Here is a 19,030-nt window from a genome sequence, read left to right as displayed (position 1 = left end):
TGTGGTGACTGGATATGGAGGCAACTTCCGCTGTGTGGGGATCTCATCTCAGATTCCCAACAGACCTTACCCCAGCCGGAAGAGAGTGAGGGAATCTTTGATTTAAAACAAACATAAAAACATCAAAAGTAGACATAAGCATGCATTTTACAGAGCAAAACAAAAAAAGAAGGACGATCTTTGATTAGCACCCACCCCATGCTGATTGGCACTGCATTAATACAATTTCCCCCAACCTGGTAGATCCTTTCTTTTAATCAGTAAACATCTGCATTTAACATTTTCTTTCAGCTAATGTGCAACCTGAGCTTCTGTTTTCCCTTTTCATCATGTTAATTTTCCTCTTCTATAAAAATTGAGATTCCTGTGGTCACTTCAGCCACACTCTGTTGCCTCCACAACAGTGATCTTTGTCACAACTGAGGGCGTTTGCATTTTCCACTGACAGGTATCACTCTCAAGCTTCAAGAAGCAGTGGTGCTGCTGTTGCAAGAGACACAGTCGTTTAAAACCCAAAATAGTGCTGATGCACGATGATCTGATGCTAATGCTACAGCCAACATCCAAAATTGGGCAAACGTTGACATCTGCATGTGAATGCTGACACCCCCAGCTGAATCTTGTGGGTGCGCAGGGAGGCAAAGGATTTACCTGTTCACGTTCTGTCTGTCCATCAGACATCTTATTTACTTGAGCGTGGCCTCTGATTTATGCTAGGGCCCTCCACCCCACCTGCCACAGAGCAAAAAGATCTTCACGTGATACAAAGTGTATGGAAATGTTATGCAATTATGCGCCCCTTTTTGAAAGCCAGGCAGAGGGTCCAATCCACATGCAAGTGTACTGGGCCCAGAAAATCCCATTGATGCCCTATGTAAGATAGCTCCTTTAGTGCAAAAGGTGGTACAGAGTTTCTAGCAAACAAGCTGGCCCCATCATACCCAACTCACCTTCAAAGAGAGGGCACAGTCTCCGCCAGGACGTGACACCTCCCTGGCTGGTGTACTGCCCAAGTGCCGTCTCCAGGAAGAATACTGGGATCCCGCAGGTGAAAAGGAAGATGAGGTAGGGGATGAAGAAGGCACCTACAGGTTCACAAACACATGGAGGTGTTAGATGCTCAGGCTTTCAAAATAGGAAGCTATGGTGATGACAAAGAGCCAAGTAGGGAAGGGCATTTATTTATTTATTTATTTATTTATTTATTTATTTATTTATTTATGCATGTTTTTGTTGTTCATTTGTTATATTCAGAAAACCAAACTGAATTATTATTATTATTATTATTATTATTATTATTATTATTAGAAAAGATATGTTTGTAACCACACAATTGAAGTAGTTTGACCCTCAGAGGTGTTTGAAGATAATCCCTTGGGTTTGGGCCAACCAATAGCAATACACCTCTCCGGGATTCTGCCAGCAAAATGTTGAGCTTGTGGACACATTGACCCAATGGCCCAGTGAGCAGGTATAGCATGGTTTTTAGAAAGAAAGCTCAGACTACAACAAATATGGTTTTGAATACTTCATACCAGAACAAGAAGGTTCAAACCTTTGATCAGGATGAGACAAATGCAACTTTGATTGTATTTGATCACAGACAAATTGCATTTAAAAAAATGAGTTTAGTAACATCACAGAGTCAGCCGTGGAACAAAAACACTGTCTAACTTAACCCTCTGCACAAAGCAAGCCTATCAATTCATTAGTCTTCAGAGCCCAAATGAATATGCTCCCAACTATTCTCCACAATATTTTGCTCTGCAAACTTTGCACATGTTGAAGATATTTTGGGAATACTCTTATCGTTTGCCAAATACTTACTCAGGATTGGAAATCTATATTTTACATACAATATTCGCTTCACTATTTGATACCAGAATAATGTTTGATACTTGATACAACATGGTATTCCGTACTCAACAGTGCTCAACTGCTGCCATGCAAGGATACCTTGCAAGTTATTTTTTACAGCTGACATGCAACCATAGTTAATATTAGATAGCATTCAGTAGTTGTCATGTAATATCAAATGGTGTTAATATTTGATGCTGGCCCAGCATTAAAGCAGTCAAAAGATGCTTATCACAGTAGCACCAACCTATTCAGCAATGTTCAAACTGGTGGCCCCTTGTGACATATGGGGCAGTATCCAACTAACACATCCCATCAACACAAGGATTTCTGCAACAGGACTCCCCCCCTCCTCTCCTTCCCACCCCATGTCCTCCCCAAATCTAGACTGGAGGGTTGGAGGCATGAACGGGGAGGCGGGTCAAGTCCCACTGAGCAAGCAGAAATTTTTGCACTGATGGGATGCACTACTCAACACTACTGTAGATACAACCCATGACTAACATTTTGATTGAAAAGGGAAGGAATTAAAGCAATTCTAATGCCTTTTGTGTCCAGGTTTGGACAGATGCAGACTCTGCTCCTTGGCGTTAATTGCTAGCCACTTTCAACACCTCCATCCATTCCAGGATCAAGCCAATATTTAACTGACTGGAAAATCACAATTAACTTTAATTTGCTCCGAAATCCCTTTAACGGTTCCAGCTCTTAGCAGGCTGGACTGGGCTCCCTGCCCTTTGACTGAAGTCCACACCAAGCTGGCATGGCAGGAGGCTGTGCCTGCTATGGAAGCAATGAGCTTTCAGACCCTGGGGGGCAGAGGGAGGTGAGATCACTCCTCTGGTTGCCTTCCTCTGTTCCTAGCCAATAGTAAAGGAGGATGCTTTACTAAGCCTGACAGCAGAAACTGGGCTAGTATCCTCCATGCTTTTCATTGCTTTTTGTGTGTGTGCTAAAAGGTCATGTACCTTTCAGTTTAGTCAAGAACACCAGCTGAAAGATGATTCCTTTTTCTTGCTGAAAGAGAAATCCAGGGTCCAATTAAAACATGATGCCAGGTCATATTTTAGAGGAACAAGGAATGGAACCAATAGCGAGATCCACATGTAGGTCAAGTTTGAACTGAGTGTCAGTGGTGGCTGGTGTCAATGGGGCTGGGAGGTAGAAGGCAGGGAGACTAGGGCCACATTCAACACCATACATTTAAAGCAGCATTATATGAAGGGGAGGTTTGCTACTTACTTATTTATTTAATAAAATTTATATATCACTTGACTGTAAAAAAAAGAAAGAAAACTCATCAGAGTGGTTGAGTGGATAGGAATATCCATCATCAGTATTCAATTACAGTATTGCTACCAGTATATATTTATTATATTGTATTGATTTCCAATTTGTATTGATGGTTGCATTGTATATTTTTGTAATAATTGCTTTGGTTTGGTTTAATTTGTTGTACATCACCAGACCCCAAAAGTGTCCTAGAAAAAATCAAGACATCCTGTGGTTTTTCTTTTGTTGCGAGAGAATGTTGGCCATTTTGGATGCCATGATCTCACGCAATTGCACACCACAATTATTTCCTGAGGCTGTGATCTTGTGCAGTGTCCCCAAAATACACAATTTGGAGCACCATGCCTGAAAAAAAGCTCTTTTTCAGGGGGCAGGATTGTGGTGCAAAACCACACGAGATCAAGACATCCAAAACGGCCAACATTCTCTTGAGAAAAAACAGGAAGATGGCGTCTGGGAATATTGTGACTTGGATTTTGCCATCAAGTTGTTAGAGGGTATGCATCACCAAGAGAAATTTTATATATTAAGCAGTATAAAAATGGTTTAAAATAAATATTGAAATCATCCCTGACCATTGGCCATTGTAGCGGGGTTGATGGGAGTTAGCGCAGTTGATAGTCAAGCAACATCTGAAGTGCACCATGTTGCCTGTTCCCGAAGTAACAATGGGGCTTCTTAGTAAACATGCATAGGGTTGGCGAACTCAAGTTTAGGAACATTCCAGCCTCACAAAAATAAAAACAAGCCTCCCCTCTAATCCCTCCTCAAAAACAAAATTCTCAAGCAGAAAGAGAAACAAAAAGGAAAGCCGGCATGGAAGTAGCTAATCCCTTTCATGCTGTCAGGGTGGGAAAGCGGTTTAGGTAGGCCTCTAAGGCAAATCCAAAAGATTTCAGACCAGAGTTCATAAATCTACTCACCGATAACTCTTACCAGTACCAAGTCCTTCTAACCTGTTTTTCTACAAGCTTCCAGAAAGTCAGATTAAGTAAATAGTTATCAAACAAAACAAGGAGAACAATTCCCAAATACGTCTCTAGGTAATTTTTTCCAGAACACATACATAACCCACACGACAGCACAGAGCGTCTCTGTGGCAGATGACTCCTGTTGAGTCTTTTAAAGGAAACGTTATTATAATAGGTTCTTGTACTGCAAAAGCCTATAAATTATCTTAACTGAAGAGAAGAACTTCTGTACTCATATTATACAACTCTTCGGATTTAAAATCTTACTAAGACAGTTACTGCACTTTTTACTTCAGTGGAGCTGGTTGAGATGAACACCTATTATCTCCAAACTGCAACTTATCACACCAGTGGTACTAATATAGAGACGAAAACATTTTCTTGACTTTATTTTTTGTAACATAAAAAGAAAACCATGGGGCCCTTTTTTAGCAGGTATGGCAACGAATGGTGGGCCTCACTAACCCACCTATATAGTGTTCTCTGCTACATGCTTCCATTGTGAGGGGAAATTTAGTTTACTAGCACAAACATCTTAACATGGTGCTAGAAAACTAATTCTCTCGCCCCAACATATTTTGTTTTGTGGATGATAATTTCATGTGTGTCTTGTTGGGACATCACTGTGAGACTCATAACAAGTCTCTTCACCCCTTGCCTACCTCATTTTGAATGCCCCACAAGGACAGATGGGAGAATCTGTCAATTTCAGTTTCTCTCAGTACCTCATTTTCCCATCTTAAATTCATTTCTCCACCTTTGTGATTTTTTAAAAAAAAGATCTCATGAAAAATTTGTCAGCATTGTAGTGTGAATTTCTTCCAGTATAGAAATTTGTATGCAACTTCCCCTAAAATACATATTTTTACAAATAATTTTCCCCCTAATCCTGCACATGCTTATATGTTGTTTTCACAAATATGAACATTTTATGCACATTTTATCCTAGGATGTGCCTGGCAAAATTTGGAGAAGCGTGGCTCTTATTGTGTTTTGGTTTGCACATTATTTCAGAAAGTGTGGGTTAGGTAGGTTCTCCTTTAAATGTGTCCTGATTCAAATTTCTCCCTCATCCTTACCCACAAGTAAACGAGTGTGTGTCTGAGAGAGAGAGAGCTTTCTAAGGACAGAGTAAAAGAAGACCTCTCCGTGGCAACTCTCTTCATTACATCTTAGGACTATGCACCATGTGAGGCAAAATTGTAATGTTGTGGAAAGGAGTCATGCTGTCCTCTCATTCCAAAAGATGGGTAAGGGAAGGGGGAAAGCCCTGCCTTTAGTGGGAACACAGAATAATTTCTTCCTTCATGCAAGGAACTATTTCTACTAATTTGACTAGTTGGGGCTCCCAGCAGAGGAAGGGAGGAGGAGGAGAGAGGAACCAGTGCTTCAAAGCCATTCCTGTCTTCCTTACTTTTGGGAGTCATTTTTGGGATGCTAACCCATTACAGACTGTAAGGCTACCAGATTTCTTTCAATGAATCCGGAAACACTTTTCAACTTCAATGGATTTTGTATGGGGACTGATTTGTAAATCCGGGGACTGTCCCCGGGAAACAGTGACATCTGGTAACCTTATTACAGAGCCATAATGTTATAGCCAGGTTTTTAGTCCTTCTTCTCTCAATATAGCAATAACTCTGCCTGGCTTTCCAAGCTCTTGTCAAGATTAGTCAGATGGTTGTTGTTTTTACAGTAAAAGTCCTGTAGCAAGCTTAAAGACTAGCTAATTTGTTATGGCATGAGCTTTCGTAGACACACATTCACTTCAGATGCATGAGGAACTGTTCTCTATGGATATTTGTGAGTGAGAGAGATAGACACACGGACACAGCGTAGAGCAAAAAGCAGTAGGAGAAAATGGCCATGGAATGCAGAATGTGCCTTCTGAAACCGATCAATTCAAGCATGGAAAATAAGTACGGCAACCATTTCAGCACTACAAAGCAGTCATCCTAGACTCGCTTTGTAAATTAAGCATCCATAGAGGGACAGGAAGCCAGTAGCCACGTTTGGACAATCAAAACCAGGCTCCAAAATACTAATGAGTTCTGGGCACACAGGTGCAGCCCTTTCGCTTCTTTAGCATGAGTGAGGAAAGAAGCCATGAAGCCACAGTCAAGTCTGTTACATGCAGACTGGGACACAGGGGCGCCAGCTAGGGGGAGCCCTCAATATCCTGCCATGATGTGCGCATGCCGTGCACCGTGCTTGCATCATGAGATTGTGCACATGACATGAGCAAAAACAAACCAATAACTCCTCTCCCACAAACACATTGAAAAGGCCATAGAATGTTAATCAGCACAAGCTTTGGTTGGAAAGGAACGTATGGATGATATTCAATGCTAGTCCTTATTCAAAGTAGGCCCACTGAAATAAACATGACTAACTTAGGTTCATCAATTTCAGTGGGTCTACTCTGAGTAGGACTTGGATGAATTCAACTTTGTCCATTTTGTTTCTGCTTGTAGGGTTAATAGCTGCTCTCTTTTTTCCCCTCCCCCCCCTTTTTTATTAAAGATTTTTTTGGTTTACAAAGGTATGCACAATGTCTCTTTTTTCAAGTTACATTTTCCATAGGTCAGTTTCGTTTGTTGAGACATTAGGGTTATATTAGGAAGAAAAAGGGGGAAGAGGTGGAGGGGGACATGTGGGGGGGGGGCCGGGAGACGATGTTTCTATTTTACTTAAGGTATGTGTGGGGTTTTGTGTCAGTGTCGTTTGTGCAGGTTCTCTTTGCTATTCGCTTGTGTTCCTTTGGTGGTGAGAGAGGTTGGGGTTGGCCTAGGGTGTGATTGCTTGTTTGTGATTGGCTGTGGTGAACTTTGTTTTTGTGTGTGAGTGGGGTGGGTGGGTGTTCTTGAATCAGATTAGCCATATTGATTTGTATGCTATTGGTGGATTCTTGTCATTGTCTTGTTGGGCTGTATATGTGATAAAGGGGAGCCATACTGCGGTGAAGGCATCTTTTTCTATTTTTGTTCCTGTGTCAGTTTCAGTTTATTGGTTAATTTTTCTGGTAGGGCTGTTTCCCATACTGTTTGGTACCATTGGTCCATGCTTACTCCTGACAGGTCTCTCCAGTGTCTGGTTATGATATTTCTGGTTGTTGAGAGTAGGTGGGTTATGAGTTATTTGTGATGTGAGTGGGCATTATTGTCTTGGAAGATGTTCAGCAGGGCCAATTCTGGGGTGATTTCTAATACAATGGTACCTTGGGTTAAGAACTTTTCGTTTTGGAGGTCCTGTTCTTAACCTGAAACTGTTCTTAACCTGAGGTACCACTTTAGCTAATGGGGCCTCCTGCTGCCGCTGCGCCACCGCCACACAATTTCTGTTCTCATCCTGAAGTAAAGTTCTTAACCCGAGGTACTATTTCTGGGTTAGTGGAGTCTGTAACCTTAAGCGTCTGTAACCCGAGGTACCACTGTACTTGCTTAGTTATTTTACATATTTCTCGTATGGCTGTTGTCCAGAATAGTTGGATTTTGGGGCATTCCCACCACATGTGGAGGTATGTGCCTGTGGAGGTGCACCCTCTCCAGCATTTTGGTGAGGTTCCCAGGTGAATTAGCGCTAATTTCCTTGGTGTTAGGTACCACCTGTAGGTAAGTTCTTTTTTTCCCATTGATATGGATTTAAAGGGGGGTTTAGACCACATTCTGGTCCACTGAGTGGGGTAAATCTCATAGCCTATGTTGTCCTCCCATTGTTTTTTGATTACGTCCAGGGGGTTCGTGGGATTTTGGAGTAGCATTTTGTGTATTGCGGTTACCATTCCTTTGCCATGTCCCTTTGTTGTTAGGAGGAGGTTTTCAAAGGTTGTCAGGGGCTTAGTTGCTGCTGATTTTACTACTGGATTGTTTACGAGGGCATGTAATTGGTGATGTGTTAACCAAGGCATTTGGGTGTCTTCTAGTTTGTCTTGTATTTCTTGTGTTGACAAGGGTTTGTTATTTTTATAGAAGTCTGTTGGTGATATAGGCCTTTGGTTTGCCAGGTTTTTATCTGAAGGTTTTGTGCTGCATGACGGAATAATGGGTGGTATGCCAGGGGAATTAGTGGGGATGGGGTTGGGGTTAGTTTGCTTATTTCTGCTTTCCATGCATTAAGCATGGTCTGTGTGTGCCTCCTTTTTCTTTTTTTGATGGGATGGGAGTGGAAAACGACATGGGAAGGAAAAGTTCACCAAGAACCTCAGCACCGTTGCTTCAGTCAAAAAAAATAAAAGGCCTTTATAGTTGCATGAATATTTATGTATTCTTTTTAGTAATGTCGGGAGATCTCATGTTGTGTGTGGTTTTACACTTAGCTCTCAAGGACACAAACAGTTTTCGGGATCCTAAGTCCCCCCCCCCTCCCCACCTTGTACTGGGGTTTGAAGAGGAAGCTCTTAGGTGGTTTTGTGCAAGTTCCTCTTTCTCTCTCACCCTAACCTACCACATAAGGGTGCTGTGAAGATAAATGGCATAAACTTTGCAAAACATTTTGTACACTGAAAAAGGCTGGCACTTGGCTTGCTTCGGCTGGCATTATTGATTCCTTCCCACCCACCCCCCATGGTATGCAACTGCAGGTGTGCAGGTTCTCTTGTGATCAATGGGAAAGTGACACAGTTGAGACATCTAGCAGATGCGATGTAAATTTGCTAGGCAAGAGCTGCACTTACCACCACCGTTCTTGTAGCAGAGATAAGGGAACCGCCAGACGTTCCCCAAGCCGATGATTTCTCCTGCTACAGAGAGCACATATTCCATTTTGTTGTTCCAGTGGTCGCGTTCTAGTGTTTGATCTCTTGCTTCTTGCTTCTTCTTCTTCTTCTTCTCCCCAGAGGCTTGTGCAGGTATTTCTCCATTGATCACTGCCCCGGGGACTCTGTAATCCATCCCACCTTCAAAAGGTCAGTGTCGCCTTTCGCCCCTCCACTGTTATGCTTACAACAATCAAATTCTCAAGCTGGAGGAAAAGTGAGAGACAAACTCAGGGACACGCTCAAAAGTTCACACCACAGCTTCCTTGCTTACAACAGCTGGATATGTTGACATTCCAAGTGCACAAGATGTACCCATAGACTTTACTGAGGCAGGAGGTATTTACTTTGGATTAGAAGAACAGTGTCAGCTTAATTTTTAAATGATTCATCTCAAAATGTTCTGGTTCCTCACAGAGTATCCTTTCAGTAAGCATTCGCCGATGTTTTGTACACCACCAGGTATTTTGTTTATTTACTTCCCCTTTTCATTTTAATTCATTTCACTTGTGAAAACAATTCAGTGAAGATATTGCAATCCTGTTTGCTTTTACAAAAGTGTGCCTAGAAGCACTGGGCTCAGACATGTTTTGGGCCATGTTTGCTCCTGTCTCTGGCCCATCACATCCTCCCAGACCCATAGAAACAGCCCTATGATCCCCTTCAAGAAAATGTATTCACATTTGCCATGGAGCATCAGTGCAATATCCTTCACAACCTGGGGCTGGGATACCTGAACAATAGCTGACCACCAGCTGGATGCTCCTGTGATCTGTGTCAGGGATGGAGAACCTGCACCTAGACTGATGACTGAGAGTGGCCGCTGAGACCACATAACACCGGCCCTGAAAGACCTACATTGACTCCCAGTACATTTCCAAGCACAATTCAAAGTGTTGGTGCTGACCTTTAAAGCCTTAAACAGCCTCGGCCCAGTATACCTGAAGGAGCATCTCCACCCCCATCGTTCAGCCCAGACACTGAGATCCAGCTCCGAGGGCCTTCTGGTGGTTCCCTCACTGAGAGAAGTGAAGTTACAGGAAACCAGGCAGAAGGCCTTCTCGGTAGTGGCACACATCCTGTGGAATACCCTCCTATCAGATGTCAAGGAAATAAATAGCTACCTGACTTTTAGAAGACATCTGTAGGCAGCCCTGTTTAGGGAAATTTTTAATGTTTGATGTTTTATCATGTTTTTAATATTCTGTTGGGAGCAGTCCCAGAGTGGTTCGGAAAACCCAGCCAATAGGTGGGGTATAAATATTATTATTATTATTATTATTATTATTATTATTATTATTTGAGATGTACTCCAGATGGGACTACAGCTCCCATAATCGCTGACCATTGCCAATGCTGGCTGGGACTGATGGGGGTTGAAGAGCATCATTCATTAGGAGGGCCAAGGTTCCCCATTTTTTCTGTACACCAGTAGACTCCAATTTTTTCAGAGCTCAGACCCATCCTGTAACTAAGGGGAAAGCACCAGTCTTCAGACCAGAGGTGAACCTTACTGATGCTTTTGAAGAGGGGTGGGGAGTCTGCTGAGATTTATCCACCTTTAAATCCCAGACTTCTATGCTTTGTTCTCATGGGCACATATTCTGTCCCCTTATTTTATAAAAAAAACCAACCCCCCCAACTGCAAAAAAATGGTGGTGACACTATTTAACTTCTAAATTCTTTTAGAGTATTCCAGGTAGAGACTGACAAGTGGAGGTGGTAGTGTTTGCTTGTTTACTTTTAAAATTGCACTTTCCGGGTTTTTTCATATTGGCTTTCTGCACTCATCAAAATAAGCCAAACCATGGAATCATAGAATTGTAGAGTTGGCAGGGTCCCTGAGGGTCATCTAGTCCAACCCCCTGAAATGCAGGAAGCTCAACTAGAGCATCGCTGATAGGTGGCACTCCAAACTCTGCTTAAAAACCTCCAATGAAGGAGAGTCCACCACCTTCCAAGGGAGTCCATTCCACTGTCAAACAGCTCTTACCATCAGAAAATGAACATGACTTTAGATAAATACTAGCCTCAACTGCCTCCCTAAATTGTGGCCCAGTTAAATTACCAGTATTTAAGCAACACAGTTGAAGGTGACTTGTGTTGAAATACATTTTCATTCCCATATTCTCTTTCTATACTTAATAGCTCTTGGAGTACAACTCCCATCATTCCCAGGCAGCTTAGGCTAATGGTCAGAGATGATGGGAGCTGTAGTCCAGCAACATCTGGGGACCTGAGGTTGAAGAACATTGCTCTAGATCAGGATGTCCCAAAGTTGGGTCTCCTGCTGTTTCTGGACTACAGTTCCCATCGTCCCTGACCACTAGTCCTGCTGGCTAGAGATGATGGGAGTTGTAGTCCAACAATAGCTGGAGGTCCAAGTTTGGGAAACCCTGCTCTAGATCAGGGGTGGGGAAGCATGTGGCCCTGCAGAGGTTGCTGGACTCCAATTCCCATTGGACTCAGCTGGCATGGCCAACAGCCAAGGGTTATGAGAACTGTAGCAACATCTGGGGGTGGGGGGAGACGAGCACAAGTTTCCAACCCTTGTCCTGGAGGACATTTTCAGTTAAGCTGTGCAACAGTGAGACCCAACAGGCCTGACCGCTGCCCCATACAAATGAAGTGGACAATCCTGAATATGTACCAGAAACCCCTTGCAACAGATTGTGGTTCTGTAGCAGGTAGGCAGTGTTCCCTTGAAAGCAGTGCTGGATTTACTTATAAGCTAAACAAGCTATAGCTTAGGGCCCAACTCTCTTGGGGGCCCCCAAAAAAATTTAAAGGAAAAAAACTGGATGTACATTTCCAAAATATAACAATTATTTGATAAAATACATATTTTGTTATGTGCAAATGGCTTTAGATACCTATTAGATCCATAAATTACCATATAGCATATATTCAACACAAAAAACAGCAACAATTTGTTGTTGACAAAGGACAGCTGGACATATAAAGGGCCCCATTACCTTCAGTAGCTTAGGGCCTCATCAAACCTAAACCCGGCCCTTCTTGTAAGACAGGGCCCGAAGGAAGAAAGCTTGTAAACCTCTCCATTGCTTTAGACCAGGGGTGGTCAGAATGGTGTTCTCCAGACATTTTGAGCTACAGCTTCCATCACCCCTGACCATTGGCTGTGCTGGTTGGGGACAGTGGGATTTAGAGTACACAACATCTTGGCTACTCTGCCTTCAATGCATTGACTGATCCCAAGTGCATCACTGAAAGAAATGTGGTGAGTCCTAAGAAATTAGGCAGTGACAGAGAGCATCGCATATGCTCTGTAGCATCATAACTCACATCGCACTAATCTTTAACATTGTTTATTGATCAAGGCAAGTGTGTCTGCCATTCTTCTTAAACCAATGGTGCTTTGGGGCCATTAGAGTCCAAGACCAAGTAACTATCAAGGTGGTAACATGGCGGGGGGGGGGCTTCGGGCTGAGAGAGGGCTGCTTTAGGTGATTGGATGTGGTGTTAAAAGTGGAATGGGGACTGCAAGGCAGATGAAAGCTTTCGGTGTCTGGCTCTGGAGATTGTTCTAAATAGGGAGGATTCTGAAATAGGGAAAGCTAGTTCCATAATCAGACTTTATTATACGTGCACATTAATACATCACTATTAGGCATAAAGCCTTTATTTTGTGGAAGGCTGAAGCAGCACAGGGGACGGAGACTGGATGTGGGAGATCTTTAGAGGCTAGCAAAAGTAGTCGAGCCCGGTAAATCTCTCCAAACACATTAGTTTCTGAAAATTAAGCAGACTCTCTGTTGTGACTGGTTCTGCCCCCTGCCTCCTCTGAAGCAGAAATGCTTCTTTCCCTGGAAAAAATATGAGACTCTCAGGATGCTGTATTCTGCTCACAGATCTGGACATGTATTGCCCTTTTATTAAAACACACAATGGATACCAGCTGGGAGGCCAAATGCAAGGAAGATCTGGCACATGAGGGATCTGGTGCAAATCCACCTTTTTAAGGCCATTTTGGGCATTATTTCAATAGAAACTGCATACATGTGATGGAGTAATGAGCCAGCTAAGAATAGGATGAACAACTACAAAGGATACATCTGCTGTAATTTTAATAATGCAGTGCGTTCTTCAATCTGAGGTCCCCTAATGTTGCTGGAATACAGTGCCCACCATTCTCAACCACTTTAGCCAATCATCAGGGATGATGGGAGTTGTAGTCCAACAACATCCAGGGAGCCAAGCCAGAACACAGCTTTAATGAGTCTGTAGGAGAGGATATTCCACCTGCTGGGATCCCTACTTCTTTGTAACTTGTAAAAGTAGAGAGTCTTGATCACTTTCCCATTAGTTCACCTTAGCGATGTGCCAACTATTGCACACCATCTCTTAATGGTGTGGGGTTTTTTTTGGGGGGGGGAGTCAGTTCTGAGTTCATACTCCAGGGTCCCTTTGGCCCTCTGGATGTTACTAAACTAAAACTCCCACCATCCCTGGTCTGCTGGGCTGATTGCATTTGTAGTTCAACAAAATCTGGAGCCCCAAATGTTCTTCACACCTGCCTCAAGCACAAGACAACCAAGGTGTTTCCTTTTGAAAATGTCTCATTCAGTGCTTTGCCCAGTGAGAGAATGTTCCCATAATCATCATGTACAGAGTATACTTTGCCTTTCCCCCACCTTCCCAATTCAGAATCTTTAATAGTTCACAGTGGTCCAGTTCTCTCTCTCTCACACACACACACAAACTCACAGTGGCCCAATCACATGCTAACTTCCTTCATGCCACTTCCAGATGCACCTCAAAGGATCTTTGGATCCCGCTCCCTCTGGAGAACCGCTCCAGGAAAATAGTGATGGCATCATTCATGTGAAGAGCATCAGCCATTTGTAGGTTACCGTTTTCCTCCACCACCCTGCCTGCCCGTCAAAACCAAATTCTTTGATTCATTCATTCTCTCAGCCAGTTCCTTTTGTGAAGAAAACAAGAGATTCCAATACACAGGGAGGAATACTACAGCCCAAAGTGCTTTGAAAGCTACACATGAATGCATAGACAGAAGGAACAAGAAATCATGTTAAATCAGAGGGGCAGGGGGAGGAGAGAAGGAGAAAGAGGTGGGTGCATAAAGATATCTTTGCCACTAAAAGTTGTTAGGCAGTCCACACACATGCACACCACACACAAACGCACAGTCCGCCTGATGACTGCAACACAGCCCGACGCAGCAGAGGAGGAGGTACAAAACTAAGTTGTTACCTTGAAGGAATGAGCTGTCAGGGGTCTGGCTGACTGGGGAACCGTGAAAGCAATAAGAAAAAGGTGCTGGCTATTTAAAGCATGCAAGGAAAAAACCTATTCTGCAATGGTGTAATTCTAGACTTTGCCCGGCCCACATTCCTTCCTCCACCCCCACCCCCCAGGGCTGTACAATAAACTACACACGACTTCTGATGTGCCTTACTAAAGGAGCCCTTGCCCACTGCCCAGGCAACTTTCCTCCTTCTCTGCTTTTCGCCGTCCGTGTGGAAGAAATGCACACAAATGTGTAAGTTCTGTCTCTCTTTTCACTGTGACCATGTCTGTGTCACTGGTCAATTTCTGTTCAGTCTCACCTTCCAAGGCCCAGCCACTGAAACATACCACAGCATTGTTGAACAATCTTTTAATGGGGATTACAGATATTGAGGGAGCAAACAAAGAGGTTGTTGTTGTTGTTGTTGTTGTTGTTGTTACCACTTGCCCTTCACCCCAAGTTCCGAAGGTGCGTTACAACAATTAAAACACAACGCTAATATTAAAACACACTACTACGCAATATTAAAAACAGTTTAAAAGTTAAAATTACCGAAATAAGATGAATCCTAAAATAGACATTTCAAGTGTCAAAAGGCAGGTCAGGGAAATGCGTCCTCAGCATTGGCTGAATGCCCCTTGGAGCTCTTCATAAACCCCATTTTAACCACACAGAACTATTTGGTATCGTCAGCACACTTTGCTACCTCATTGTTCAACCCAAACTCTCCATTGTTTAGGAACAGGTTGAAATACACAGGTCCCAATACTGATGGGGGGCCCCCTCCACTTTCTATATACCTCCATTGTGAAAACTGCCCATTCATTCCTGCTCTTCTTCCTGTTTCTAAACCAGTTCATGATCCATATGAGGACCTCTCCTCTTATTCCATGCCTGCTAAGCTCACTTTTGAGTCCTTGATGAGGTACTTTGGGAAAAGATTTTTGAAAGTCTGAGTACACAGTGTCAACTGGAACACCTCTATCTATGTGCTTGTTGACACTCTAAAAAAAAAAAAAAAAACTCCACTGAATAGGCAAGCTAAGCTAACCAGTCTGTGATTTCCAGAATCCCCTCTAGAACCTTTATGGTATTGAGGCTGATCAGAGGGACAAGTTACTTATTTCACATTTGCGTTCTTTAAGAACTCTCACGGAGATGGCATTCAGATCCAGCAATTTGTTTTTATTTTATTGACAAGGCTTCCTGTGGAAGTTAGTTCAGAGACAGAGATCTTCCCTAAAAGTTATTCTGCGAGGAAAGAAGCAAAAAATTCATTCTGCATCCCTGCATTCTTCTTATTTTCCTTTAATGTACTTTTGACTCCCTTGTCATCTGAAGGCCCAACTACCTCCCTAGCAGGTCTCCTGTTATTAATGCATTTAAATATTCTTTGCAAGACCAAGCATTCCAGCTCACTAATCTTTGCTAGGAGGCTTCTACCATTAGCTTATAAGCATCCAAACACAGTCTCTTTCCAACCATGTCTCTTGCACTTGCGTTTTAGCCTACTCTTCAACCTCTTAATTTCTATCCTGTGCCCTCACACACTCAATGCCAACTTCTGCCCTCACCCCTTTAAATATTTTTTTCACCTTCCTTTTCAGCCCAGGGGGTGACATTAGGGTGACTTCTTATGTTGCCTAAAGACAGGACACCACATTTACACAGCATGCTGAGCACATATTTTCTGCTATGCTTGAGGAGATGTGTATAAAATATATATGAGATCTACACCTGACAATCCCAGGAGTCCTAGTTAAGTGTTTCTCTGCAAATGTGTAGACTAATTTTAAAGTTAATACTTGGGTTATTAAGATTATTATAAAATATGTTAACCTACATGGATACCGGGAATTGAGATAAACCTCTCTCTCTCTCTCTCTCTCTCTCTCTCTCTGTGTGTGTGTGTGTGTGTGTGTGAGAGAGAGAGAGAGAGAGAGAGATGCAGGGGAGAGAGAGAGAGATTAAAAACAAACGTATAATTACAGCTAAAAACAGCATGGCGCCAGCTCTTTCATTAAAAGCTGTTAGTTCCCCAAAGCCTGTTTAAATAAGAAATAGTAAGGGGCTCATAGTTCGGTGGCATTCAGAATCTCCAAAGGCATCTTCAGGTAAAAAGAGCCCAGGTAGCAATTTTAGGAGATATCCCTGCAACACTGAGGGATATGGACTAACGATTCATCTCTACACAAGAAAGTTCCACATGTTGCTAGACTGTTGCTGAAAATTTTTCAGCTTTTAGGTTATTTGAATCAAGACACAAATATGGTTTGTTTGTTTTTAGAAAGCAGTAAGATAAGGTTATAAACTGGTCCCTTCCAATTTTGCAGATTTATGAATTGTTATTGCCAGCTAACCCCAGCAGAACCAAGAGATCAAGAACGGAAATTCCTAAGCTGTTTGAAAACATTGCAGTGTGTATTGCACTCACACAGGGGACATTAGAGAACTGCTGGATAACCACGCTAAATTAAGTTCTCACACACTTCAAGATATTCTTTATTGTTTAGACAGCTAAGCAGCTACCCTTGAACCACAGCACATTAAAGAAATTCATGACCTAAACGGTTCACACCTGCATCTCAAAAGCTTCCAAATTCTGAGCTCATCATAAATTATGATCAGTTAAATGTATTCAGTCGCACTAGATTAATCTCAGTTGCCAAACTTTTCCCCAGGAACCTTCTGTATTTTCTCCCTCCCCCCCCCCCACTCCATAAACAAAAACCAATGGCTATGCTAGCTTGGAATGATGGGAGTTATAGTCCAAAGAGGATGCCTTAGAACTGTGTCAACATCGTCATAGAGATACATTTGACAACATACAGTCAAAGAACTACACATTCCTCTCTCTGGAGAAATATATGTGAATCCACAGCAATCACAATTCTGTACCAGAATTCCCTGTCCATGTAAATAATTTTTCAAATAACTAACAGCACCAGTTTAGAGCACTAGTTTGCTGGAGAAAATTTCAACCAGTGCTCTTAATTATTTTGCCTGCAACTACCGTAAGTATGCAACAATTGCCAGTGGCGGTAGACATAAGAGAAATCGTAGAATCTATTGGCTCAGGTGTAGAGTTGGTGTGTTTTAATTTATTAGCAGCATGCTATATTTGCAATAAAAATAAATAAAAGCTAGAGGAGTCTAGTTTTGCTTTAAAATTCTGGCCATCTCACCCCCCCCACCTCGTATGACAGGTAGGAATGCAAAAGAAGTAGCAGTGAAAGACAATGTTAAGTGTCTCAGTAATTACAAAATAGTGAATAATATGTCATTACAATGGCAGGCTTTGTGGGTTAAGTCACTGAAAAGGGACCATGGTGCCTTACCATCACCCCCTCCTACTGTTCTTTAGTAGCTTCCTAGGTTAGCAAGAGTATACCCACTGAAATCAATCGACTTAAGTCAAGACAATTTATTTCAATGGGTTTTTCTTGGGTATGACTTAGGACACAACCCTGCCATTCCAGTTGCATAACCTCACAAATACACACATGGCAAGCAGGGGTGGGGTTTTTTTATACTGAAGATGTAATGCTTGTGAAACTACTTTTGCTGAGATTTGGTTCATCATCTGGAAATAGTGAGAATGTAGGACAAGGGTTGACTAAACCCCAAAGCCGAATCTGGCCTCTCCAGGCAATGTTTCTGCCCCCTCAAACCCCACCAATTTTGGTGGCAAGAGTAGATGGCAGTTGGGTAGATGAAGACCAGAACCCTAACAAGGCTGTAGATCTCCCTTCCAGTCATTGGATTCATTGATGGAGAAACAATCAGTATGAGTCATTTCAGTAGGGATTCCAAGTGCCTTTGTGTGTGTGCACATGCATACAAGTTTATGGGATGGCCACACCTACTGCTGATATGTGATCCTCCTTCCCTGAAGGTTGGGACAGGGTGAATACAGGCCACAGGCCAAAAGGGTTAGCCAACCATGCTGTAGGAAATCCTTGATTGCTCATCATCTTCCAAGGACCTTCCATTATCTTGTGCCATCTGGTGCAAGGCCCTCGCCAGTGCTTTTGAAAAAGGAATGCCAATACTTACCGAACCTAACTTGCCCCTTACGAATCAAGAAGTTAATTTCTCTTCTGCTCCTGAATCACTTTGCTCTACATTTTTACCATGTTTCCCAGCTTGATGTCACCTGCAAATTTCAAACAAAATACTCCCAGCTGTCCTTCTAACTAGCTAACGACTGAAAATATGGAACAATTTGGTTGCCCAAGACTGTGGGCTCATCATCAGACTTCCACTTGTCCCACCGCTTTCCCATGAGGAAATCTGATTTTTACAGCCAAATCGAAACCAACATCGATGGGGTTTTAGAGTGGATTGACATTTGCACCAATTCAGCACTAAAGAGTGGGCTTTCTTGGAGAAAATGGACCCATGTCTAGAAAGCAAAGAACAAGCAGGGAACTTTTCAGATCCCTGCTTTCTAGGCATGGGACAAGCAGAAGTGTGGACGAACCCTGTGCAAAGTCACTCCACTGCTTGTCAAATTGAAAGCCTACACCATCTTTCCTCTTGCCCCCAACTCCATTAATGCTATGCCTTACTACAAATTCAGGTGCCAGCAGGAGTCAGATAGATTACTCTAGGAACTCAGAAACAGGGCATTACTGTATGGCTATGACCCTCCCCACCCTTTGTGCATCCATATTGAGAAGCCAAACCACCTTCACAGGTTTAATTTCACTCCTGAAAAACACTTTTGAGTTCGGTCAGACTCTGTGTAAATGTATTGGGCTGTAAACTTCACAGGAAGTAGCAATTCACCAAGGAAATATTTCTTATACAGCTTCATCACATCAAATGGATTATTTAAAATGTTTGGATTTTAATACATCTACATTTTGTTCAACATACCAG

The 19,030-nt window shown here is 42.6% G+C and overlaps 1 protein-coding gene across 2 annotated transcripts in view; it reads right to left on the bottom strand.

The window, feature by feature from the left end:
* Window positions 1–14,144, bottom strand: part of SLC6A13 (solute carrier family 6 member 13) — a 44,184-nt gene extending 30,040 nt beyond the window's left edge. Inside the window, exons 1-3 of one of the 2 annotated variants that reach the window (XM_081878923.1) lie at window positions 14,110–14,144; window positions 8,794–9,080; window positions 951–1,085 (exon numbers count right to left, since the gene is read on the bottom strand). In XM_081878923.1, the coding sequence (XP_081735049.1) occupies window positions 951–1,085; window positions 8,794–9,010 (352 nt within the window). In that variant the 5' untranslated portion in view covers window positions 9,011–9,080; window positions 14,110–14,144. Of the gene's footprint in view, window positions 1–950; window positions 1,086–8,793; window positions 9,081–13,590; window positions 13,745–14,109 lie in introns of those variants that run through there. The other variant, XM_081878924.1, reaches the window with a different exon arrangement.
* Between the last annotated feature and the right edge of the window lie 4,886 nt (window positions 14,145–19,030).

This window comes from Podarcis erhardii, assembly GCF_964252035.2.
Source record: "Podarcis erhardii genome assembly, chromosome: 10".
Taxonomy (NCBI): domain Eukaryota; kingdom Metazoa; phylum Chordata; class Lepidosauria; order Squamata; family Lacertidae; genus Podarcis; species Podarcis erhardii.
Note: the sequence above shows the minus strand (reverse complement) of the source record. Positions and strands in the feature narration are given on the sequence as shown.